Source organism: Anabas testudineus, chromosome 16, assembly GCF_900324465.2.
Source record: "Anabas testudineus chromosome 16, fAnaTes1.2, whole genome shotgun sequence".
NCBI lineage: Eukaryota > Metazoa > Chordata > Actinopteri > Anabantiformes > Anabantidae > Anabas > Anabas testudineus.
In genome coordinates this window covers 12,235,278-12,261,863 of record NC_046625.1, presented here as the reverse complement: position 1 = coordinate 12,261,863, position 26,586 = coordinate 12,235,278, and the positions used below count along the sequence as shown (strand labels likewise).

The 26,586-nt window shown below is 41.6% G+C and overlaps 5 protein-coding genes across 5 annotated transcripts; 4 read left to right on the top strand and 1 right to left on the bottom strand.

Annotated features, from left to right (window-relative positions):
• The first annotated feature begins 732 nt into the window (after positions 1-732).
• stmn2a (stathmin 2a) lies at positions 733-4,049 on the top strand. The gene is made up of 5 exons (XM_026373235.1): positions 733-906; positions 2,459-2,554; positions 2,731-2,903; positions 2,998-3,189; positions 3,307-4,049. The coding sequence occupies exons 1-5, from the start codon at positions 888-890 to the stop codon at positions 3,364-3,366; spliced, it is 540 nt and encodes a 179-aa protein (XP_026229020.1). The 5' UTR covers positions 733-887; the 3' UTR covers positions 3,367-4,049.
• A 1,452-nt stretch (positions 4,050-5,501) lies between these two features.
• LOC113170262 (hairy/enhancer-of-split related with YRPW motif protein 1-like) lies at positions 5,502-7,522 on the bottom strand. Its single transcript, XM_026372286.1, has 5 exons — positions 7,363-7,522; positions 7,181-7,253; positions 6,982-7,065; positions 6,778-6,859; positions 5,502-6,625 (listed from the first exon to the last, which is right to left on the bottom strand). The coding sequence occupies exons 1-5, from the start codon at positions 7,446-7,448 to the stop codon at positions 6,051-6,053; spliced, it is 900 nt and encodes a 299-aa protein (XP_026228071.1). The 5' UTR covers positions 7,449-7,522; the 3' UTR covers positions 5,502-6,050.
• Positions 7,523-16,728: 9,206 nt separating this feature from the next.
• On the top strand, positions 16,729-17,577 carry LOC113170086 (myelin P2 protein-like). Its single transcript, XM_026371983.1, has 4 exons — positions 16,729-16,877; positions 16,958-17,130; positions 17,209-17,310; positions 17,439-17,577. Exons 1-4 carry the CDS (start codon positions 16,805-16,807, stop codon positions 17,487-17,489), a joined length of 399 nt encoding a protein of 132 aa, XP_026227768.1. The 5' UTR covers positions 16,729-16,804; the 3' UTR covers positions 17,490-17,577.
• Positions 17,578-19,799: 2,222 nt separating this feature from the next.
• On the top strand, positions 19,800-20,646 carry LOC113170087 (myelin P2 protein-like). Its single transcript, XM_026371984.1, has 4 exons — positions 19,800-19,957; positions 20,038-20,210; positions 20,290-20,391; positions 20,520-20,646. Exons 1-4 carry the CDS (start codon positions 19,885-19,887, stop codon positions 20,568-20,570), a joined length of 399 nt encoding a protein of 132 aa, XP_026227769.1. The 5' UTR covers positions 19,800-19,884; the 3' UTR covers positions 20,571-20,646.
• A 1,030-nt stretch (positions 20,647-21,676) lies between these two features.
• LOC113169042 (protein FAM8A1-like) lies at positions 21,677-24,126 on the top strand. The gene is made up of 5 exons (XM_026370171.1): positions 21,677-22,181; positions 22,604-22,724; positions 22,829-22,952; positions 23,083-23,222; positions 23,330-24,126. The coding sequence occupies exons 1-5, from the start codon at positions 21,677-21,679 to the stop codon at positions 23,472-23,474; spliced, it is 1,035 nt and encodes a 344-aa protein (XP_026225956.1). The 3' UTR covers positions 23,475-24,126.
• The last annotated feature ends 2,460 nt before the right edge of the window (positions 24,127-26,586 follow it).

The window sequence follows — 26,586 nt, the reverse complement described above, 5'->3', positions numbered from 1 at the left end:
GCATGGAGCTCCAGACCAAGGGAGATTGGCAGTTAATTTATGTTTCTTCCATTTGCGAATAATTGCACCAACTGTTGTCACCTTCTCACCCAGCTGCTTGGCGATGGTCTTGTAGCCCATTCCAGCCTTGTGTAGGTCCACAATCTTGTCCCTGACATCCTTGGAAAGCTCTTTGGTCTTGGCCATGGTGAAGAGTTTGGAATCTGGATTGATTGATTGCTTCTGTGGACAGGTCTCTTTTATACAGGTAACGAGCTGAGAGGGCTGCCAATGTCAGCTCGTTACCTGTATAAGATCCACCTGGGAGCTAGAGATCTTGCTGACGGATAGGGGATCAAATACTTATTTCCTTCATGGAAATGCAAATTAATTTATAACTCTTTTTGAAACGCATTTTTCTGGATTTTTTTTGTCATTGTTGTGTCTCACTGTTCAAATAAACCTACCATTGAAATTATAGCCTGATCATTTCTTTGTTAGTGGGCAAACTTACAAAATCAGCTGGGGTTCAAATAATTTTTTCCCTCACTGTATGTCTTATGTGTAGGTGCTTAGTTGTAGTCTACCCCCAGGATATATTTTCAACAGTTATCGGGTGTATTGTCGTTTTGGATCGTTGTAGACCCATTTATTTTTTTCTAAACTTGAGTCTATTGAAACTCCTGTAGTTATGTCGTAGTATACTGGGTATATAGTCAGAGTAGATGCTGAAAATCTTCCTGCGCGTCAGAGGGCGGAGGAGGGTCTTGTTGCGCGCTCCCGTACGCGCCCACCTCTCGTCTGTCTTGCGAGCCTACCCCGGTCTATTCGCTGATTCAGTGCCTTAAGCAGAATCACCGTTCACCTGAACACAGCTACAGCATCCTTTACGGAGAAATACATCAGCCATGGCTAAAACAGCAACTGGTAAGCATGTTCACATCAGATATGTTAAAAACAGTGCGGTGCTGGATGGATGAATGGATGGATGGATGGATGGATGGATGGATGCTTACATGCACGGACTGATGGATCTAGATGAATCGATTCTGCATAGACTAGTCCGGCACAGGCTTCTGGTTTAGGTCGTGTTTCTGTAAGGGCTCGACATAGAAACGTGTCTTGTGAATCATTGAGTGAATTTAGATGCTCACCTTCACAGCATATTTATGACTGTGGGCCACTGGCTCAGCGCAAGAGTCTCTTAATTATAGCAAGACAAACATCCTCCGTTATCAGATTATTGAAACGTCTCATTTATTATCCCCATCAATGTCTGAGCGTTCTCGTCCTCATTTCTTTTGATCTTATTTTGTGGATCGGTGGATAATTAGACACTGGATTGGCCCTAGACAGCTTTATTTACAACGCTGCACCTGCCGTTCATGCTACCGCGGCTCCAACATGCAGCATAATGCAGACGGACCCCACCCAAGATGCTGGGCTGCCGAGCATTTAGCCGACAGCGAAGATGAGAGGGCTCCATCGGCCTTGACATTTCATATCGTCTCGCTATAAAACAGAAGAAGCTCCAGCTGCTCACTTAAAACGATTTTTTTTTACTGTGATTTGACTGTTTAATCGCTTGATTTGGATTTACTCATCTCTATAGCTTTTCTTAGTTCTTCCTGCTAAGGATGCATCACCAGCTGTGACTGATGCCTTGTCATTTGTTTTGTAAAAACATATTATTGGCAGGAATACAAATGAAAAGCATCCAGTTGCAGATATTTAGGTCTAGGAATGATCACACTTTACATTATCATTATAGCAGATTTTAATCAGACTGCATCTTGAATTAGTCATCCCTTCTGACGGCCAGTTATTGTTGTAGGCCAGGCACTTAGCATATGTGTTTTCATGGAGTTGTTTAGCCTCTGTATGCACATCTAAAACATTCATAACATCTATGCTTACGTAAATCATTTAGCCATTTTAAAATACAGTACCGTGTTCAAACTGGCTTCATTATGATGCTTGTGTGGTGGCAGAGATGTGGCAGAGTAGACAGGTGCATCGCAGGGTGGGAGGCAGGCCAGCCCTGCAGCAAGGGGCCGCTTCACACACTGGCCTTTGCAGCAGAAGGCTTAGCAGCACTGACAATCTGTAGTCCTCTAGGAAGAGCCAGGTGGGCATGTTGTCAAGTTCTAGAAAAGACGACAGAATTAGCAAATTACAGTGAAAATAGTCACACCATCAGATCTAGGTACTCAGTTTACTCAGGTGAAGTCACAAATGCTTTATCATAAAGTAACAGTGATGCTTGTTTGAGCTTAGTTTGAAAATCTTTAAAGGACACATACATTTATTAAGTAGCGTGACAAAAAAATACATTCTCAGTAGATCATTAAAACATCCGCAGTAGTGTAATTATTTTCCTTTCATAACATACTTGTGTGTGTGTGTGTGTTTCACAGTTTGCCCGAGTAACATGAAGACACTCACCTAGATAATATGTTACGTGTTTATGTTCCCACAGCATACAAAGAAAAGATGAAGGAGTTGTCTGTCCTCTCTCTCATCTGCTCCTGCTTCTACCCAGAGCCACGCAACAAGCTTGTGTGTGAATTTGAAGGTTTGGATCAACTCAAATATTGATTTTGTCGTGTATAAAACAAATCGCCCCCAGTGGATGTTTTGCCTTCCCTGTAAATACAGACATGAGAAATAATGACACACTTTGGGACTTATACATGCTATTATTGGATATTGATTTTGTTTGTATTGTCATCGTAACTGTTTGATTTACAGATATGGAGGTTAAACCTATAAATAAGCGGGCCTCTGGCCAGGCCTTTGAGGTGATCCTCAAGCCTCTGTCTCCAGTGTCAGACGTAGCCCATAACCTCCCATCACCCCCCAAGAGGGACATTTCTTTGGATGATATTGAGAAGAAACTGGAGGCTGCCGAGGAGCGAAGGAAGGTAAGTGCTTCACTTATGTTAAAGGTTTTGGTTTTTTAAGAAGAAAAAAGAAGTATCAAACAGCCAGTCTGTTGCTTTTACTGTGCGTATTTAGTACCAGGAGGCCCAGGTGCTACGGGCTTTGGCAGAAAAGCGAGAGCATGAGAGGGATGTGTTGCTAAAGGCCATGGAGGAGAACAGCAACTTCAGCAAGATGGCTGAGGAGAAGCTCCAGATAAAGATGGAGCAGATCAAGGAGAACCGTGATGCCCATCTGGCAGCCATGATGGAACGTCTACAGGAGAAGGTGAGAAGTGCTGAAATCGAAGTAGTCTCCTGCAGGAAGAGAAGCACAAATATCCATCAGCCATGTCAACTGGTCACAGCCCTAATCAGTCTTTGTGTGTTGTTCTGGTGTTTTCAGGAGAGACATGCAGCTGAGGTGCGTAGGAACAAAGAGCTGAGGGAAGAGCTAACAGCATGAGCCTCACACCAAGTCCTGACTTCCATGGTCCATCTACGTCTCTCTATTCAGTCCTAGCCCCCTTCCCTCACCGTCCTCAGAACAGACACCCAACCCTGGAGGCCGAGAGGTTTGAGGACCTCATCACCACTTCACAATACACCACTCTACCAGTACTCACTACTATCAGTATTATCAGTGGATACAAAAATCAATAACACTCATTTGAGAAGTGAATGGATTTGTTGATTTTAGGGAAAATGTGAGAATACGGCTATTATTTTGTAAATAGCTTTGTCCCCCGGCTCTACCTATCTATGACAAGTGAAGTACACATACAAAAAATGTCATTGATTAATGTTTTAGTTCTTGAAATTTGACTCGACCAATTTGTTGTGAAAGCCTTCGGTGTTTCCTGATGATGTCATGACGATGTTTCTGTGTCTTTGTGAAGAATAACGGTTGGTGTACCTAGACTACAGACTCCTCAAGATATCAGCGTGTCCCATCTCTATCTTCTTCACACTCAATCTCTCCACGCACACATGGAACCTAACTAAACCCACAGCTTCATAAAGTGTCCACTTGCTCTGAAATGAGCTTGATAATGAACTCAATAGGTGCTTTATCGTTACTAAGAATGTCTTTGCCCAGTCTGCCAAAGGACGGGCAGATTCCCACTTAACCCACCAATTGCATCTTTAGCTAAATCAAAAGCTCTGTTATGGCCACAGTATTTGGGGATTAATCTCTTGAATGTTATGACACCATACTGGTACAGTGCATAGTGTCTTGGACAGTGGAATGTGCTATTGCTCCCACCTTGATATCCATAGTGACAACATAACGTATGTCTGTGTGGGTGTGTGTGAATGTGAATTTACCACGAGGCATCATTAGCGTCTACTCTCTTTAGGGGATTCGATAGAGAATGGATGCAGGATGCTTGACATTCGGCACACTGAACTAGTCTCTTTTTAATATACCGTACCACTGATATCTGCCTGCATCCTCTGCTGCTTGTGTTTCTCCCTTCATATATTTCTCTGTGAAAGCTTTGCTCAATAAAGGTTTGGGGTTCTGTGAACATGGCATGCACCATCTAATGATTTTCTGTGCTAAAAGAGGAAGGAAAATGTAAACTGCCAAATAAAAGAACCAGTTATCTACACATCCTGACAAGCACAGTCGTCCCTTGGTTGATTTTTTTATTTCTGGAATAAAATTTAATGTCTTTTTTGTGTAATTCAAACACTTACTCAACCGTGGGGGATGTAGAAGACAAACAAAATGTATGATGTTCCTCCACTAGGTGGCAGTGACAGATTTCTTTAGGCCAAAGAAACCAGGTTCAAGCCCATACACCCACTATTTGCAGTGTCAAATGCTAAAGAAGAAGCAATGTAATAACAAAAACACTTACTACAAATGTGAATTTCAAGATGATGATGAGAATTGTAAGAACTGTAAGAATTTCAAATTTCGCTTCTGTAGTTTCAGGTTTTAAATGAGCTGATTATAGGTTTTCAATAAAAAACAATTCACTCACTCTTTTATAGGCTGCCCCTTGTGGAAGCCTGAGGAGCTGTGTGGATGAAAAAAAGTGAAACAGTGAACTTGAAAACTACCACTGGACCAGAAACATCCCCTCAGAGCTGAGTAGTGATTTGTAGATTCAGTTGTCTGTTTGTTGTTGTTACTTTTTAACCATTTTCCTCCAGTGTCCCTATCCTGTTCACACTATTGTTTCCATTTCAGACCAACCCAAGCTGGTGAGGTCAGGGCAACATTGTAAAGGATTTCCTCTGGCTCTTAATGATTTCCTGGGTATTCATAAGGGCAACAATGCTGTTGGATTCAGTTTCTTACCTGGCACGAAGTAAAGGAATTCTGTTTCAGTCAATAACTGGGACCTTATTACCTTATGATTAACTTCTGTAGTGTTGCAACAATAATGCACCTGCAGATTGTAAGTCATTTGGCAAGATAGGGTCTTAATCACTTGGATGACAGTGATTCTCCTTATACATAGCACCAGTGGGGAAAAACTAGTCACCTATAATACATTAGGAAAAACACTATAAAGGAGCAAATGCAGGACAAAAGACCTTTTTAAATCCATCTTTTATACATTTAAACTCAATTTATTGGTAGAAAAATATTACGAATAGATACAAGAATGCATGTTTCAAATTCACAAGCAGTTAGTTTAGGAATATTTATGTATAATATACATATTCCTTGTACTTCTGATCCCACAACAAGCAGACCAAATTAGGCAACTCTACATTATGTTAAATACAGACATCTGTGCTCGACAAATGTAGAAGTATCAGTTTGTGGTCTACTAAATATCACCTCTTTATGCTTACATTAAATCTATTTATGGCCCATAATTCACATGATATCATCATATCAGTTCTCTCCCTGGAGACAGTGCATGTTTACTAAATTAGTTTTCAATTTCAGCAAATAATAATAATAATAAAAACCATTTTGAATATCTTTATTAATAAATGACAAACTGAGAGGGAACTACATCCTTCAGCCACATGTCTCAATCATTCTTTATACTTAATAAAATAAAGTCAATTAGCTTTGTTCTTCTGTGTCTCTCAGATATCTTACAGATAAGGCAGGTTGTCCGTCCTTTATCTGTGGTGGTGGGCACAGCTCAGCTGTTGCCTTCAGTCCGGCTGTTAGCTTCAGAAGGCCCCAATCTCTGTGCCCCAAGGCCTGTAGGGCTTTGATGGGGTGGAGGACGGGTTCACTGTGTTGAGGGCCGTCGGGGATATGAGAGGAAAAGCACCAAAGGAGAGAGGGAAGGCCGAAATTGAGGAGAGGGATGAGATGAGTGGTGGTGAAAGCTTGGATGTCGGCACAGACAGACTGAGCGGCAGGGAGCTGTTGGAGGACAAAGCACTGAGTCTGGATGTCCCAGATGCCTCAGTGGAAGAGGAGGAAGGTGTAGAGGAAGAAGCGGAGGAGGGTGGGCTGCTTCTGGATGCAGGTGTCCTGCCCTGAGGGTGCTGCAGGAGGAGGGGGTGAGGGAGATGGGCAGGGGCAGCCCCGTAGGCAGAGCCCCAGGCTAAGTGTTCCAGTCCAGTGTGCACCTCCCTCTGAGAGGCATAGTTGCTGAGGTGAGACACCAAGCGTACGCGGAGGGGGTCTGTGCTGTCCCGACCCTCAATAATGCTCAAGTAGCGAGCTGTCTCTGCCAGACACTCCCTGAAGCCCAGGCTGTGGTAATCCTTAGCAAGAGCATGAGCCTCAAAGTAACCTGTCAGGACAGGAAGCAGAATCAGAAAGTTAAAGACGTGTGACTGAAAGCAAATCTCTACTTAGGAATTTGAGATTCATAACAACTTTCTGATCAATGAGCTCTTTGAAGATGAATGTACTTATTTGACAAAGTCAAAAAAAGTCTGTTACCTTTGCCACCAGATGCATGAAGCATCTTCAAATGGTCCACAGTCATTTGCAGTATTTCTGCTTTTTCCAATTTAGCTGATCCCTGTGTAGAAACAATTGCATCAATTTGAATGAAATCAGTATTTCCACCATGTGAGCATCTGAATATTACATGCATGTGCAAATGTGTCCCAACAATGATGATAAGGAGGTATAACCTGTTACCTGTTTCTCAAAGGCACTTGGTACCAGTCTCCTCAGTTCTGACAGACTGTTATTGATTCGGTCACGTCTCCTTTTCTCAATTATCTGTAAAAAACAAAACAAAACAAAACAAAAAAAAAACATGATAAATTAGGTCACTGATAGTAGAAACACTGGAATCAGACAGTGCGTGTGTTGGCAGCAGAAATAAGTTTATTACCCCTCTGCGTCGTTTTCTGGCTTGAACCTGGGTGGTTGTTGATGGTGACATGGAGCCATGAGAATCAAGGTGTCTAAAAGATGAGCCAGAAATAAATCATTAAAACACATCATTAACTTATTAAAACAAGCACCTAGGACCCTAATAAATATTATGATAATATTCAAAACATGCTGACTTACCCATTTTCGTCGCAGCTATCCTTCTCCACCTCCACATTGTCGTCCAGGTCGCTGTCGGATGAACTGTAATTGTGGCTTCGCTTCATTTTGCTTGTACTGATCCAAAGACTCCTTCCAGAGAAAGATCCACGGGAGCTGTGACAGCAGAGTCTGAGTTCAACACTTTAAACGTCAGAGCTGCTGCTGCTGTGAGTGTTTTCACACCGGGGGGAGAGGAGGGCGGGGACCCCGGCAACATGTGGGCGGTGCTCGGCAAAACCTGAGCCTGTTAAAATCGAGCTAGTATTTGAGTGACAGCCTGTGTAAAAAAAAAATCATTAAGAAAAATCAATGAACAGTGAGGTAGATCAAAGCAGAAAGGTGTGATGAAGGTGCTGAAGTTATTCAAATCAATATGCAATGGAGAATTTCACCAGCATTTAGAGTTGGATGTGTGCAGCGTGTCCTGTGGAGAGCACTGAAGTCCAGCTCAGGCTGCCCAGTAGACTCCTGGCCTCAGGTCTCCAGTTTCCCTGCTGAGACCCAAGCTCTTAAGCAAAAAGGAGCCATTGTAGTGGGAGCGCTCTCCTTCTTTAGTGTTGTGGAGGACACACGGCCTATTAGCAGAGTGTGTTGTTCATTGTCTGCTGTCGTCTGTGTGGTTCCACAGCAGCACTGATGAGCCGGGAGGCCGAACATGAGTCCGTGGTGTTGCCAGGCTCTCCTAGGAAACTTCCCCCCACCTGTCCCTCCGCCTCCTCCCCAGTCACTGCAAACAGGTCAACTGACTGGCACAGGCAGACCTTCATCCACCGAGCCTCCTCGCTCTGCTGTGCGGTGGGAAAGAACAACAGAAATGTTTTTAGAAGATCAAGCTACCACACATGAATGTTTTGCTTATGAGGTACATTAAAAAACACAACTTAGGCTTAAAGAGCCTCATTCGGGTGGGGAGCAAGGGGTGGTCTGCAGGAGGTGTGGTAACTTTGACCCCACTTATAGCGGGAGCTGTTTATATGTGTAACTGATCCTCCCTGCTGTTTCTCTAGCATGTTTTAGGGAAAATTTGATTCATATAACATATATTTCAGCCTTTATGTGTAAATCTGACTTAATTCAAATATGTATGTAAAGCCTATTTGCAGTCATACTAGTTTTGTTTTCATATTCAAACTACTTATTGCCAGTATTCTTGTACTTTACTCTATTAAAATAGTGTAGTTCATTATTTGATCTTCTTGTTTTGCTACTTTTACATAAAGAAATAATCATAATTTCTTCCTCTACTTGCATCATATTCAGTAGATAGACATATGAAATATATTGTAAAATGAAACTCCTTTCTCTCTATCCGAGATTGAAGTTGGGAAACAACAGCATTTCCGATAATTCCTCCACTGAGTCTGACATGTCTGGTAAGGCCATCAGTGGGAGCGTGACCCCCCTGCTGTCTTCCATTCCTGTGCCTTGTAGAGGAGCAGCTGTTTCCACTGCGCTGTCCATCAGGTCAGTTGTTAACTTGGTGTGTTGGGAGCTAGACAAGTGCAGATGAGAGGTTGATTCCAGGGAGCAACTGGAGGCCAACACGCTGTTCCCAAAATGTCAGAGGGGCTTCGGCGGTGACAGATACAATGTGCAAGCTTCAGTTATTCTGTTGATGCAGAGAGTGTGGATGAGCCTTACACTGTCCCTGACACACACATATATACACACACACACACACATAAACCCCATCTGCCTGTCAACACACACTTTCACTAAAAAACCATGCCTGTACTGTACCTTCACCCATTTCATGCACTTCTACACTCCCATGCTCCACCTTACCGATTTATGGACCTTAACATTTGCATTATCCAGTAGCATATTGGAAGATTCCCAAGGCTTCCACACTCCCTTTCCGGACATGTACGCACCTATATATTCATGGCAGAAGAGGTGGTGTGAGGCAGTTTAAGATACAGATCAGTACCAGTCCTCTCCCTACTTCGTTACGCTAGACTAAACCGCACATGACCTCTCCGTGACTCACAGCTGAATACTTGAGTATATTTGGGATCACTTCAGAATTGTTTATGATACTATTATAGTAATAAGTCTCTTCAGTGCCAGCAGTCCTAAAAGGACAGGCAGGTTCACATGGTCTCCATTAAGCAGACACAAACCACTCTCCTCACACCTGAGTGTCAAGGTCCTTCACATTAGCACTGACATTCCTGTGGCCCATTAAACATAATTATGATTTTTCTCCCCGAAACCTTGACATTTCACAACTTTTTCTCAGCCTCTCTTCTCCAGTTGACTTGTTGATGAGTTTGAGTGTGAAATCTGTAAAATGTCCTGTTGTAATGAGGGTTTATATTGAGCTAATTTGCCTGCCACGTTCCTCCATATTATCTTTACATCCAATAATTTCAACATCATGCCAAACTGCCTGTTGACTGTGGGTCTAACTCAGCACCAAAGTACTACCAAACCAGTGCCAGGAAGCTAAGAGGTATAAGCAAGTATTTGTTTGAAACTGGCGTGTGCCCAGCTGCCTTCCTCAATCTTCCCTTAGGTTTCCCTTGGTGACTCTTTGTGTGCAAGAGTGCGGCCTGAATGTGGGCTGGTGTGTCCGCATGTGTTTATGTGTGTGTGTGACTGAGAGTGTGCGAGTGTGTTTAGGAGGTGCTGTTTCCCACAGCCCTGATCTAATTCCGTGGTAACTCAATCTCCGTGTGAGCGCTTCCCGGCGAGTGTTCTCCCACCCGTCGACAGCCTCTCTCTGGCTGGCTGAGTGGCTGAGTGTGTCTGACAGAGGCCGGCTCAGTCCCATTTGACCCCCCCACCACTGCCCCTGCCTCCGTCCTACCCACCCTCCCATCAGGATTGATTTACTATGTCAACCGTTGGGGCTGTCTGCAGTAGCGACGCTCACAGCCGTGCCTGTATCCTGTGTGCACACCATCCTGACATCTTATACCTGTCATTCAACAACTGCTGAAGTAAAGTTTGCATTAGTATGTGTGGAAGACGTGTGTGTGTGTGTGTGTATGTGTGTGTGTGTGTGTGTGTGTGATTATGTCCTAGCCATGTTATATTTAAATGGAGTGGGCGATGCATGTAAAATGTTATGAACTTTGATGCATATACATGAGCTGTAAACACAGAGAAATGCCACCCATGTTGGTCCCAGACACCTTGTCCAACTGGGGGAAATGTCTCCCACACTGCTTCCATACAACAATGTTATCCTATGGGCCACAGCTTCCTGTCTGTCCCCTCTGGTTCCAGTCAGCACCCAGGCGCTATATTGGGCGGGGACCAGACCAGGCCTGAGACCTATTCCCACTGTTTTGCCATAATACACCCGCCTTCTCATTCTTTACTTTCCTGCCTTTGTTGGCATCCTTTCTCCTTGTGCTTTTTGGATAGGTAAAGACAGGGAGGATATATTGACTTCCTCATTTCTTTGTTTAGCAGGATTCTTTTTTTTTTATTCTGAGGACAGTTCTTCAGGTTATGATACTGACACCAGGATTTTAGAACTGGTTGCCAATTACAGGGCTTAGAGTCAATTACAGGGCATGAACACCATTCAGAGAAGACTCAAACTATACTTTGAACTCTGATAGGACCACTGTGTGTTGCATTTAAAAAAAAAGATGTGAATGGTCTGAGTCTGAGTAAATAAAATCAATTTCGTCTGTTTTTTCTCCAGTGCTGCACGCTCCTACACAATGACCTCTAACAATTATATTGTTCAAGAGGTATTCCAGTATGCTGCCCATTACCAGTTAACTAATGCAAGTCCACAATAGTGGGAAGACAGATGACAAGACTGGTTCCCAAATAAGCACAACAGGAGACAGAATGTGATGTTGACACAGAGAAAGGAAGACCACGGAGCTAGCTACTTTTAAGGCCACACATTGTGTTGCCACAGGAAAAACATTGTTTGCATATCAATAGAGTGTATGTGTGTGTGTATGTATGTGGGGAGCTGGGGGGGGGGGGGGGGGGGTGTTGAGGCTCTAATTGAAACGTATCTCCTGGTTTACATCATGCAAAGGGAAGCTCACAGACAGTGGCCACATGAAGTGTGAGCTAAGTAAAATTTTAAGAACTTCTTTCTGCACTGTATACGTGTGTGTGTGTGTGTGTGTGTGTGTGTGCACTGTTGTAGACAAAACAGATCACTGCCAGGGGAAATCTGTGTTTTTTAAAGCAGGTCTGTCTCTGAAGGTCAACTATCACATATGAGTAACTTCTCTACATACCTCAAATACCTAAGGCAAGGTTCCTCGGTGGCTTGTGTGCAGTTTTTTATTTTCCTGTTTGGAACAAAATCGGATTAGTTACTAGAACAAATAATATTTTTATGTGGAAAAGAAAAAAAAAAAAGATGTTATGGCGTGTCACAAGTTTATCAAAAAAAAAAAAAAAAAGCTGTCTTTTTTTGTGAGCCGGCTCCTTTCCCAGTGGATGCTCTGTGCCAGCTGTCTGCACTGCAGTAAAGTACTGCTTTCCCAAGCTCCGACCTGTGGGAAAATCTGTTGTGGCCAGTAATTGATTCCGCCCTGCCAGCCCCATTACTCTCCACTGCAGTCAAACTGCCAGTGATCTGCAGAAAGCCTGTTAGCACAGCTCTTCTTAACTCTTTCTCTCTCTCCCCACAAACATGCATCAGAATCCCACCAAATCCTGCTGTTAATTCCATTATTATTGCTGGCTGCCTTTGTACATTATTTTTCTTTGTATAACCCACATACTTTGTACATTTGTGTGTACATTTTTCCAGCCTTTCTTTAAAATAATGTTATTTTAAGAAAGATTTCATTAAAATCTTTGAAATGTTGACCACAACATAGGTATGTTCTTTATTATTCTTCTTTTTTTGAAATGTGTGTAATTGCTAAACATGTTAATGTTTTATGAAATGACTCTTAGCAACATCCTTAAAAGAAAACCAAAACATTGTGGCACATTATACTTGTTACTTGTATCTACTGCTAGTTTGTCCACTCCACCATTTGAGGCAACGATGATTCTAAAAAGTATTTAGTGATGTCTGTCATCAATTCAACAGGGAAGACCATGTGTGTTATTTAGCTGCAGAGTTGCACAGTAGAGCCCCCTGAGGAACCCCCCCTCCCTTAAAGTTGTCATGAAATATTAAGTGCAGTCATCTGCAGAAATGGGGGATTTGCTTCACAAAGCCTAACACTTACCACATGTCTAAATAAAGGTGAGCCCCTCCCCCCTCCAATTAATCTTCAATTAGAGTTTCTGCTCTGTGCCGTCACATCTGTGTTTCCTGGTCTTGGCTCAGCATGTGGGCCATTGGGGGACTATCTGCACGTGGTGAGGGGTTATATGGATTATTAGGGTATAGACAATCAAAGGACAAGAAAAAATATGTTATGTGACACATGGTCACATGTCGACTGTCATGCTTCTGCAACTATCACGTCTTGCCAAATTAATTACTTAGCAACACATTGAACACAGCCTATTTAGGGCTTTAGCAGAAAGGACCACGTTGTAGTGAGCCAGAGAGAGTAATCGTTCTATGAGAGACATGAGAGGCCTCAAGCTGAGTGATTTATCAGGGATTCTCATGAATGTTGCAGGCTTTATATACCTACCAACTGAGGAGTGCACTTTCCCATGTTGTAAGGGGTCAGCAGGCCGCTCTTTAAGCACTGTGGCAGTTGTTTTTCACACAAGAATTTCAGCCCACTGCTGGGGGATCTCAGAGAGCATAAAACAAGGGCACAGAACTGTACAGTATCCATCACTTTAGCTCCTGGTGAACCCTCCGCCCACTGCACTCTGCACCCGGTGGCTGTGCCCCATTGGCAGCTCTCCCTGCACCTCTCTCTGTATTGACAGAACAAGCAGTGTCTCTGTGAGAGGCAGGACCCCCCCTCCCGTGCCCCCCTTTCCCCACTGTCAGTGTGCTGCAAACCAGAAGCCTGAGGCATAGGGAGCGTGTGGGATGAAGGGATGAGAAAGAAGATCAAAGCAGGAAGCATGAAAAAGCTCAAAGCACACAAGCAAGAGGCACCTCTCTGACCTCCGCCACACACACACTCTTCATCCTGACTATGCAGAACGGTTGGCGCCCACACTGGCCTCTGGTACCTCCTCCTCCAGCAGCCGTGTAAAAAGGCAAAGATGAGAGGGCATATTGCTCAGGTCGTGTGAGCCTCTCAGCAGATGGTTGGACCTGCTGGGAACCAGACATGAAGTGATGCCCTCTTTTGGTGCCAAGGCTAGGCATGCACCCAGGTATTACTGGTCATTCTTGTTTGTTTCATTACTTAAACATTTTCATGTATTAAAATCATATCCACTAAGAGAGTTGGCAATTAAAGAAAATACCTTTGCAACGTACAATCATGACTCTGTTATATCAATTAAAACACATTTTTAAATTCTTTCTCAGACGAGCCAGCAGAAGGGTTTCTACAAAAAGCTTTAATCATTGTTAGGTCTTGTTAACAGATTATGGACATGTCTGAACTACAGCACATGAAAGGCAGTGCTAAAAGGCTTTGTTAGATCTCTACGTGGAGATTTATCCCCTACCTCAGGCAAAGGCTTACCCAGAATATACTGTAAAATACAGTTGGAGCTTAGAAGAATACTGCAAAACGGGATGTGAGAGTGGAAAAAGATCCTCATTATCAGGTAGAAGGTGTTCATTAAATATTTTGTGCAGCTTTTGTTATTTATGTGATTCTCCTGACAGGCTTAGAGGGTTGCAGCAACGTTCAGCATCAGTGGGACTGACTGTGACCCCGGTTTTACCTGCTGACATATAACACTGTAGTTTAGGTTTATAATAAGCCCAGTCAGACTTGTGAGCTCCCCCTTGGCCCTGAGGATCCTCTCTCCATTATTCATGAGTCCTCAGGTTGGACCCTGGGAACAAGCTGAGCGAGGCCCTGTGTCAATACGAAACACTGGCCGCCACAATGGCCTCTGCCTCCAACTACACTGTTGACAGACACCAACACAAAGGAGCTGAAAGGGGTCCCCCTCCGTTCTCACACACACTGAAGAATGAGTCAGTGTGCTGCCGCTCAGAGCTGTGTTTGTACAGTATATACAGCTTTTGTCCATGGCCGCTGTTCTCCCATCAATGAGGGCTGAAGTGTTGATGAAAACCAGGAGGAAGGGACTTCTCTGTGTCTGCCAGCAAGAGTACATGTTCATTAGACGGGTCTGCTGGATGGCACCTGTATGTATGCAGAGAAACCCCGGGTGACAGAACAACAAGTAATCGGATTATTGGGTTAGTAGACAGCTTTCCATGATATATCACAGTCCAGCCTCTTTAATTATCACATTCCTACTGACTGCCATTGAACTTGATGAATAATTCAAGCATTTGAACTGTGAATATGTTACTCACTCTCATGTTCAGAAATGTTTATATGGCATACATTGATTGTGTTATTTCATGTCGACACCTAATTTTGTATAAAGAGATGAAACCATCTTTGGATTGACTTGATGAAAATAAAAATGAGCACCTCACCTAACTCATCAAAATCATGATGGCATGCAAGCCTAGTGCCATGTCTCACTGTGCAAACAAAATTTGTGGCTGCACTGCAGTGCGAGCAAGTTAAAAACGGGCTCTCAGGGGACATTTCTCTGCACACATATTCACTGTCAGCAGCTCCATGATTTGCTTACTTATTATGTAACGGAAAGAGCTTTGCTATTTCCATTTGAACTATTTTTGGCTTTTAATAGAACAGTGGGGTTCTTAAAGGTGCTAAATGTCATCATCTCCCACCCAGATTCTGTTTAATCACAGATGAGAATTGTATGCTTGCATATGATTAAGATCTTCTGTGCAGATTTATTAATCTACTGCACTAAGGCAGAGAATGTACGAGCAGTAACAACATATCCCCTTAGTCAGGTTTATATTGCAGATGTTTGCACTATTCACCACCAAACCTAATTTTTTTTCTTTTGTTCGTAGGGTTTTATACTTTAACTTTGCAGGCAGTGATTAACAGTGCCTGAAAGGCCTTTGAGAGTCAAATGTGAAAATACTGCATGGTCGGAGGAATCAGTGTTTGATGTTCAATCCTTTGTAATCCACTGAAGAGATATGTCACAGGGAACTCATCTGATCTGAATCTGATTTGCTCTAAGAATCGCCACTCATTTCTGTCTTACTCCTTTCCACTTTGATCTCTTGCAGACCGTCATCAGCAGCACTCCTGAGCTCTTACAACAGACAACACCCAACTGAAACAGCTTCTTAATTTTTTCTTAATTTTACTCTTACTTCCATAAGCAAAACAATGTCACTGTCCACTTTTTGCACTGAGTTGACTTACATAGAGACAATTGAGTGAAAATAATGCAGAAAAATCTATGTAGCATGCAGTAGTGGAGTCTGTACTTCTTTATTGCACTAAAAGGCAGATTGGTTTCCTATAACGAGTAAACCTGATCTAGATAGTAGTACATCTAATCCCAGAGCAGAACAAAAAGATAATTTCGACCTGTTTTGATTTTGTGGTTGTGCTGATTTTAGTTTATCTTAAATGTAATTTCAAAACACACAAAACCAAAAAGGTCAAGTAGAAGGCTTACTGTAATGTACTGCTGAAACCACTGGGAGGGAGTATAGGCCTGCATGACCCACATCAGTGTAACACACTTACTCTGATGTGGGATTATTTAGTGCTGGATATGCTCGAATTGTGTTAAAACATCATAGCTTATATAAAATATGCAAGGAATAATCATCAAATGCAATCAGAAATGTCATATTTTAATTCACGTCCATTTTAACATATTCATTCGTTGCCCTTGTCAACACTTTCATCTGCTTTTCACAGGCGCCCTCTACTGGGCAAAACCAGTTTCCACCCAAAGCACAAGGTATACTGGGCTAACATAAAAAAAAATCTGGACACGTAAAGCTACAGGTAATTCAATAAAACGTGTTATTTAAAAAGGAAATGGTCAATAAGATTGAACAACATTGAACAATAAACTGAATTTCTTAATGGGTAAATTTCACATAATACTTCCCATAATAAAAATGATTAATTGATGTCTGGTGAAGCAGTGTAGAATGTAACTTTTTAAATGACTGATTTATTAAGCCTGTTTTATAATATTATTGTATAATAAACACAGTATCGTTACGACTAAATCCAGCTAGAGCGTCTCTACAGAGCTTGTTCACCTGTCCATCTAACACTAAACTCAGCTCACCTGCGCTGACTACACGCTAGACACGCCCCCCGAACCAGTTTGCTCCCATGACAACGCAGGTTCCCGTTTCCCGATTGGCTGAAAGCGTGGATGAAGCGCGTGCTCGCGCGGACTTTAAATAGGCAGCTCTCCTGAACGTCGCTCTCTCCGCGCTTCACCTTGAATCAGGAGCTCCTGAAACCGCCTGTGTTCGTGTAGGAGGCTGCGCTTCATCTTCAGCACCATGGTTGAGCAGTTTGTTGGGACCTGGACTCTGACTGCCAGCGAGAACTTTGACGAATACATGAAGGCACTCGGTGAGGTTTGGTTTGGTTTTAATTAAGTTTAACAGTCGCACAACGACCTGCAAACCTCATGAAGCCTGTTTATTTTCAAGGTGTGGGCTTTGCCACTCGTCAAATGGGCAACGTGGTGAAGCCGAAACTGGTGATCAGCGTGGACGGTGGTGTTATTTCAATGAAGTCTGAGAGCACGTTCAAGAACACAGAGATCAAGTTCAAGCTGGACGATGAATTTGAGGAGACGACTGCAGACGGTCGACAGACGAAGGTGAGTTAACCTGGCTGCACGAACATCATCCTGTGAAGTCGTTGTAGGGATCTGCTGACTCACCACTATGACCTTTAGACCATCATCACGTTTGAGAACGGCAAACTTGTGCAGAAACAGACGTGGGATGGAAAGACAACGACACTGGAACGAGAGATTCGAGATGGAAAACTGACAGCTGTGAGTAATGACCAGCATAATTATCAATAAGAATAAAGTAGACTGGCTGTACGTGGTATTTAAACAGGTATGCTTCACTTTAGTCTCTGGACATTATAACTTCTAACAGTTGCCCATTCTCTCTACAGAGATGCGTCATGGAGGACGTTGTTGCAGTGAGGACCTATGAGAAGGTTTAATTCAACATCCCAATTGAAGATGGACCTCTATAAAACACCAAATGCAAACTAGCTGTTTCCAAACATGCTAATAAAGTATTAACTGATACCAAAGTGTTTAATTCTGCATTACTAGATTATGGTATCCTCTACTGGATACAACTGGAGCTGGTTCAATCAAATGCTCATTCCAAAGTGGTGCATGTCTAGCTTTTGCTAAATCAAGTGGCTGTGCACAAAACCCTTTTGTTTAAGGGAAAAGCAACATGTTCTAGTGTCGGCAGCCCTCTTATAAGGATGTGGGTGACTGAGCAGTGGAAAGGCCAAATTCCTGCTGGGGGGGGCATTACAGCAGTGACCTCATTTGTTGCAAGCCTCTTGTCTTAGATGCACAAAGTTCAAGCAAGTTCACACTATTTGCTCTATGTCCCTGGAAAGTAGGTTGAAATTGAATTTCTAAGATGTGTACTAGTCTCATAGTACAAACATGTAAGAGGTTGGCATTTCACTCTGGGAGTACCCTGGCTTATTCTTACATGGGGATAGTGTAGCTCATTTTTAAAAAGTGGGCTAGACCTGATACACAATTGCCCCTTTTAAAACTGTACTGAGTTCAATTTCTAGTTCAACTTAGCTGCTTTGAAAGTGCCCATTGGATATGCAATTTTTAATTGTATCTAGCTTTTAAATTCTTTGCTTTATTTGGGGATTCTTTTACTTTAAAAAAAAAAAACATCCAGTAGGATGCAGCAAGAAAAATAAACTGTTTGCTGTATCTACTTAAACATTTTGGTCCTGGACAAGTCAGTTTTCTGAATTGTAATTGTGAAGTTACAGATCATATGACCTGTCTTAACCACAGTACATGAAAAGAACTGCAAGCAAAAGGGCTTTAATAGCTCTCTATTGAGTAGATTTATCCTCTACCTCAGGGAAAGTCTTAGGCAGAATAAAAAAAATACAGCAAATTCTTAAGAATACAATCCAGTGTACTCCAGTAAGAAGTGACAATAATCTAGAAATAGTTTTGATTTTAATTTGTGTGCAAGTTTTATAGTAAAGTCTATCAATATGATCAGCTGTCCAATTATAACTAGATTCATATAATTATAAAGTATCTTATAACAGCCAAATTGGTGAGTGTCTCTAGACAAAAGGGCACCGTTTGTCTTAATATCTGCACATCCACACACCACCAGGGGCTTATTTTAGAGAAATCACCATAAGCAACCCAAAAAACAATCTGTGCAGTCCTGCACACTGCTGATTTCTGATTTCAGTGGCACAGATGATGCCTGAAAAAAAAAAAGAAACAGTTCTTAGACTTTAGAAAATTTATAGATTGAAATTACATATTTTATGTAATGTTTTAACTTATTTGAAAATTTGCAGTGAATGTACAATCACATTACTGGACAAAGACATTTCAAAAGTACCCTGTTAGGCGCTTGTCGATTAATTTGCAGTGTAGGCCTATCGAGACAGAGTGGCAAAACCATCAGGAGTCAGTGCAACTATCATGTCTTGCCTCCCAGTGGTGTCAGCAATAAATTCCCCAGAAGATGTGTTAAGTTTGTTTTTTCTTCCCCAGCTCTGCTGTTTAAGTAATATACTTTACACAAAATGCAGATAATTAAGACTATTGTTGCATAAACTGCTGCTGACAGTGACAACTCAGCGGAGGACACAGACACATATTATATTTATATATAAGTTATTCGTGCTTAAAACAATAAAATAGATAATTTGATTATCAGAATAGTAGCAGATTAATTTCCTGTCATGTATTAGGTTAATTGTTTAACCAACTAATTGTTGTAACTACTACATAGATTATATTATAGATTGATTATATTTATGTGCAATGTAATATTCTAAAAAGATTTAATGTCTGTTCATTGTTATTATTTATTTGATTAATATGTCTAGTGATGTGTTTATTTTTTTGTATTCATGTTTAATTTACTTTGCTATATAGCCTACAGGTGAAAGATGTAGACTATTGTATCTGGCTGCAAAAAGTCTTATAAATAAAGCAAAAAAATATAAAGGTTGTGTGGAGGTTTTTCTCTGCACAAACCACATGTATCCACACAATAAAACCCATCCGATCAAACTACTGCACGACTTTTTCATCTTTCCATCTGATGCTAAAGTCAACTCACCTGCGATGAGTCACGTTACACCGCGACCAGATGATTAACATCTGATTTACAGACACGCCCCCGAACCAGTTTGCTCCCATGACAACGCAGGTTCCCGTTTCCCGATTGGCTGTCGTGGATGAAGCGCGTGCTCGCGCGGACTTTAAATAGGCAGCTCTCCTGAACGTCGCTCTCTCCGCGCTTCACCTTGAATCAGGAGCTCCTGAAACCGCCTGTGTTCGTGTAGGAGGCTGCGCTTCATCTTCAGCACCATGGTTGAGCAGTTTGTTGGGACCTGGACTCTGACTGCCAGCGAGAACTTTGACGAATACATGAAGGCACTCGGTGAGGTTTGGTTTGGTCTTAATTAAGTTTAACAGTCGCACAACGACCTGCAAACCTCATGAAGCCTGTTTATTTTCAAGGTGTGGGCTTTGCCACTCGTCAAATGGGCAACGTGGTGAAGCCGAAACTGGTGATCAGCGTGGACGGTGGTGTTATTTCAATGAAGTCTGAGAGCACGTTCAAGAACACAGAGATCAAGTTCAAGCTGGACGATGAATTTGAGGAGACGACTGCAGACGGTCGACAGACGAAGGTGAGTTAACCTGGCTGCACGAACATCATCCTGTGAAGTCGTTGTAGGGATCTGCTGACTCACCACTATGACCTTTTAGACCATCATCACGTTTGAGAACGGCAAACTTGTGCAGAAACAGACGTGGGATGGAAAGACAACGACACTGGAACGAGAGATTCGAGATGGAAAACTGACAGCTGTGAGTAATGACCAGCATAATTATCAATAAGAATAAAGTAGGCTGGCTGTACGTGGTATTTAAACAGGTATGCTTCACTTTAGTCTCTGGACATTATAACTTCTAACAGTTGCCCATTCTCTCTACAGAGATGTGTCATGGAGGACGTTGTTGCAGTGAGGACCTATGAGAAAGTTTAATTCAATTGAACATCAAAGTTCAGCCTGATCCTCTGTACCAATCAAGCAATGAACTATTGCTAATAAAACAATGAAACCTGATGATTCTGCAGTTGTGCCTGAATATAAATGTCAAGTTGAACATGCTTTAAGGGGTTCCTATATTTGTATAGGGTTATCTGGGGGGGGGGGGCATGGGCCCTAATGTGTCTACCCCTGAACAGGTTTATGAATTGAAGGGGGGTGGCTGTCTGGCTTTCAGTTAAACTTGCCTACAGAGACCTTTTGTTAACATGTGTTCTAGTGTTGGGGCAGTCCTTAAGACAATGTGGGTGGCTGGGGGGTGGAAAGGCCAAATCCCTGCTTCAGGGTTTAACTGGTGACCTTGTTTGTGCCAAGCCTTTTGTCTTTGTGAACAGACTGTGCACTTGCTTCCACGCCAGTCTCAGTTATTTATGCTTAAATCTACTGCCCCCAAGTTTCAGATTTCCAGGATTTAAATGATGTGACCCTGGATTGGTAAGGCAACAAGGAGTGCCACAAGCTTGAAAAAGCTACAAATACAACTGGGGAAACTAGGATTTGTAGAAAACATTTTATACTTTACAATTCAGCATTTAGTAGTTATATACACAGCCTACCGTCTAGACATTTTGCAATGAAGTTGTAATTGATCATGCAACATCTTGAATTATAAGAGGACCTAAAATGTCAAACGGTTTGCTGCCAACAATATTAATCTGCAGCAGCAAACCCTTTCAAAACATTTTTAAAGTGTGATCACGTATCAGCTGATGTAATGATCACAGACAGACGTTTGTCCAAATAAACAAAAATTACAAATTTGATCAAAGAATAATTTGAACTTGAAGACCTCAATCAAATGTCTCCCCCTCGCGGTGGAGTCTCGTAATAACAGGCAATGAATGGAAGGTACCAATATATTTTGATAAAGGGGGAACATTTACATTTTATTGATTTAGTGAAATTTAGTCTTTGACAATAAATTACGAACTATCGACTAATTGTAATTCACTTCTCCCAATATAATCAGCAAAATAGTAGTTTTCGCTCATAAAGTTCATTTTACAGTTACTCTCGTCTTCGTCCAAATGAAATGATCCGGAATGACGTTTGACGTGACGCCATCATTCAATATGGCTGACAAAGAGAACACAAACATGGAAGTCGATGAGGAAAAGAATAAATATTTTGCGAACAAAGTTAAGCCACTCGTTGACGAGGTCACTCAACGAACAGACAAGCAGAACAATGTCGAAGGCAGGAAGGACTTGGCTGAAAGCAGCTCCACTACGCAGTACTGCGAGAAGCTACAGGCGTGGATGTGGCAGTACTACACAGGATATGTGAACTGGCAGAGCTGGCTGTCAGCGTCAGCCATGTCCTGCCCGTATTATTTACAGTCAGCCAGCGGGACGTCGTCGACAGTTTTTGATTTCAACTCCCCAAACTGGTGTAACAGTCCCTTTGGTTTTCCGTTGTCGTCTTTTCCACCTCACGTCACCCCTGCAAGCAGCCGGGCAGGTGAGGCCGCAGGCGGGGCTGCAGTGCCCGCTCAGCCGCAGCAACAGCATCAGCAGCCGCAGGAGACTGGAAACGTCCAGAGAGCAGGTAAAAGCTGCCATCGGATGATCCGCCAGGTTTTTATCATGTGAACAAAGCTGCATCTCGTACATAGCATCCCATAGCATATGGATATATAGTTTTGTCTGGACCGCTTTACACAACTATAGGTAAATAAATGTTGACATTAAAAGTGAGTTTTCATCTTTATGGCAGCTGTGTCACCGTCACATGTTTGAGGTGTATCAAGAAATACTTTTCCTCCTTTGGGGAAAAAAGATCTTGGTTTTATTGTGACTTTGACCCCAAACCCATCACAGGCCCATAGATGATGAGGATTATACTATTCAGTAACATTTTGTGAAAATAGTTTGTTTATGTATTTCTCGGCATAGCTGTGTTAAATATTTTTGTCCACATATTCAGCGATCACGTAATCTCACATATTGTACCATTCTTGTTTTCATCAGGACGGGAGTACAGTATTCCTTCACCTCTCCAAAGACTCCTGGCAGAGATGGTGGATTTCTTCATATTGTTTTTTATCAAAGCAACTATAATCATCAGTATTATGCACCTCAGTGGAATCAAGTGAGTTTATTTACCTTAAAGTAAAACATTTTTTTAAAATCCTTTTTTCAGATTCTAAATTGAGTCACTGTTTTTTTCCACATGTATATTTCTTTGCTTTTCAGGGATGTTTCCAAGTTTGCCATGCATTTTATCGTGGAAGAAATAGATGAGGACACATCAATGGAGGAGTTACAGAAAATGATGCTTGTTGCCCTTGTTTACCGGATATTAGTGTGTTTTTATGAGGTGAGCACTCACACTGAATTACTCAAATCGTAATACAGGTGAGGTGAGACTAAACAGAGGTCTTAACCTTAGCAGTTTCTCTGTGAATCCATGTAGTTAAGTTACAACTCCCACTTCTTTCTGTCTTCAGATCGTGTGCATCTGGGGAGCAGGAGGAGCCACTCCAGGGAAGTTTCTTGTTGGACTCAGAGTTGTTACATGTGACTCATCTGTTCTGGTTCAGCCTAACAGGGTGCTTGTCGCACCAGCAACAAATGTCTCTCTGTCTGCGTGAGTAGTTAATTTTAAAAGTTGTTCTTCACTAGTTTGATAGTAAATACAACCTGTCATAGTCTTACATGTTGTATTGTAACTGCTGCCTCTCTCTTTCTCTACAGATCAACTGTTCGAGCCTTAAACAAAAACTTTTCAATTGCCTTCTTTTTCCCGGCCTTCATCACACTTCTGTTCTTTCAGCACAACAGGACTGTGTACGATATGGTAGCTGGTACAATTGTTGTCAAGCGCTCCAGGGCTAGATGACACTGAAGAGCCCAGAAGATAGTCCTACATTAACACTGAGCAGGCACTGTGTGACGTTTGGTCAATGCCTGCAGAACTCAGACACCACTCTTTTAAGGTCTTCACCTGAATACACAGGTGCATTAGGATCCTGGAAAAGAGTTTGATACACATCAGTATGAACAATTTCCGTTTCCTGCAACTTGGGTTTGGTATGTTTCTACACATGCTGTATTTCTGCATGTGTGTCTACATGCTACTTTCAGGATTTGTTCCTGTGCCAAATTGTGTTTTCACAACAGGAACAATGATGGGTATATGCCACCTTTTCACGAATGTTCCATATTAATCTGTATTTAAGTTCTATTCGTGCATACATGAGATTATACCTTCAGTATCTCTGTGTATTAAAATAATTCTTCTAAGAGACTTTTAATTCTTGAGTTATTGACCTCTGTCACTGTAAGAGCGATGCGTAATGCTCATACTTTTAGCAGCTGAAACATTTTGTTCTAACATTACATTCAATTGTATTGAAGAGAAATGTAAACCTGAACACAACAGTACTCCTCTGACAGCATGTGTGTGACTTTAAAGATTAATGTATTATGCATTTTATGTGATTAACTGTTTTTTGCATTTAAGGAGATTAAATTAAATTACTGCTAATTTCCAGCATGTTTCACATGTCTGCTATTTAACCAATCTTACAACATTGTGATACTAATTGTATTTCACGTTATGTTTTGTTTATTTAAAATACAGGAACTCTGTATCCTATAATATTTGCCTGTTAATTAGCTTTTTTCTCATAATCATCAAACAACTAACAAGCAAATACATTTATTTAAAGCCAGCTTGTACAATCAATACAAAGGTGCTTTGAAGTTCCTCAGCAAATGTTTCGTGGCCCAAACCACTTAAGAGACTGTGGTGCTTGTTCCTTTACTTATATTCCTTCCTTTATATTTTTTTCTAAATGTGCTAAATATGTTTTGTCCAAATTGCGATGTGGAGTATTTGCAGTATTCATTATTATTGGAAAGTAATCAGACCAATAATTGGAACTTCAGGTACTGCACATCACCTGCTAATAATAACAATCGATAGTTTCCATATGAAGTGAATTCTAACAAAAAATGTAATTTAAAAAGTCTGTTCTGAATCCACTGCATAGTATTTATAACATGAATGTATTTTAGTACAAATTCTAAGAGAAAGCTAAGGTGTAGATGTTATAAAATATGTCATAGATATACATGCATAATAACTACAAATCACAAAAGCAGCTGCAAAAAGCTGATGCTGCAAAAAATCTAGATTATAGAACTCAGTGATCAAATACTTGGTACTTATGGGAATTTAGCTCCATCTAGTGTATACTTGTAGTCATTTGGACGTTGTCATGATGTGTTGATGCAAGAGGAAAAAGCCCACTGCCAGTTGCATATGACGTTTTAAACTAAAATGTGATCTGTGTGTGTGTGTGTGATCATGGAAATCAGTCATCTCATCGTTAATGACACGAATGAGTCTTTAGAAACAACCGGAATCAACTTGTTCTCATAACACTTCTTCTGTTCTTTGAATTTTCTGGCTTGTCACAATACTTGCAGGGAATTATGGAAGCTCCAATTGTTGGCAAGTGTTGGTGTGGTGATTGTGTTAGACCCACCAAGTGGCAGCTTCAGCTGACAGCTACAGATGGTACTCCCAGATTACAGAGCAACCCCCCGACATGCTGCTGCCATGCACCATGCCATTACTGTAGGCAATGGAATAATAAAACTCATAGTCATGAAGAGCTTTACAGAGGACCAGAATAGTGTGGGCAGACAGTACCCACCATCACCATTATACTGTATACTGATGAGTGAGTGTAGTTCTATTTGGAGTTGAGGCATGTTTGTAATCTATTTTTGCACCGACATGATTTGACTCGTATCCAAAGGCTGAAAGGCACACTAATTACAAATTTAAAGGATATTTTTGCATGAAACTATTTTAACAATCTTAAAATAATTAAACTTTGACAATGTAATTAAATTATACTAGATCATTATAAAGGGATTCCTAATGTGACACTGATGATTACAGTGCCACAACAGATTTAGCTGTAGCCATGGACTGAAAAAATAAATCTAAGGTTTATTCTATTCATCAAATCACGACTCAATATTGCTTTAGAATACTACTTTTTAATTGGTGTGTTACTTTTTCCCCATTTTCTATGAATATTGTTTGATGTCATGCATGACAAATCCAGTTCCTAGCTGACACATGGCATGCCATACGGTATTGAGCTGGTGAACTGTCCAGGCTGAGTTCCTGCCACCGTTTCTGGCACTTTTAACAAGGGAGTCATCTACAGGCAGCATGCAAGGCTCACAGCTTTCTCTGACAGCCATGTGTCTTTGTATTAACAGCGCAGAGTCATGTACAGGCCACAAGGATGTGGTAAACAATCTGGGCTCAACTGAACAAAAAAATATGAACAGCACAGTTTATGTCCTTAAAGCCATTATTTGGTCATTAGAGCTTATGGTAGTGCGCGCACACACACACACGCACACACACACACACACACACACACACACACTGCAACCTCCATGTGTTTTGAAGTTGTTGAATGGTGTAGTGGACTTGAAATGTTGCTGTCTCTCCCAGTGTCTGTGCCTGTTGGTATTCCTCTCAAGTAGAGTCTGTAATTACAGGCTGGCTGAGCTGTGCCTGAGTGGAGGCTGGTGATGTAGAGGAGACCTGTTGATTCAGGAAGGAGATGAACACCTGATTTAACACCAGAGAAAGGCAAGAGACATATACATAAATATGCAGACTTTTTGTTATTTGAGGATTCTGGGAACTCATAATAATAACAACAGCACATGTAATGATAACAGTAAAACAGCCAAATCACTGTGCAATGTGAATTTACTCCCTTCTACAACAGCAACAAAATGTGAAAAAAGGAAACTGGTTTCTAGGATAGTGAGTGAGTAAGTATAATATGAATAATCACATATTCCAGAATAGTACATTGCCCCTGTTGGAGTTCATGTTGCTGTATTAAAAATAGATTTGAATATGAGGCAAGCACAAACTCATAATGAGTGATGTCAACGCAGGAGGAGAG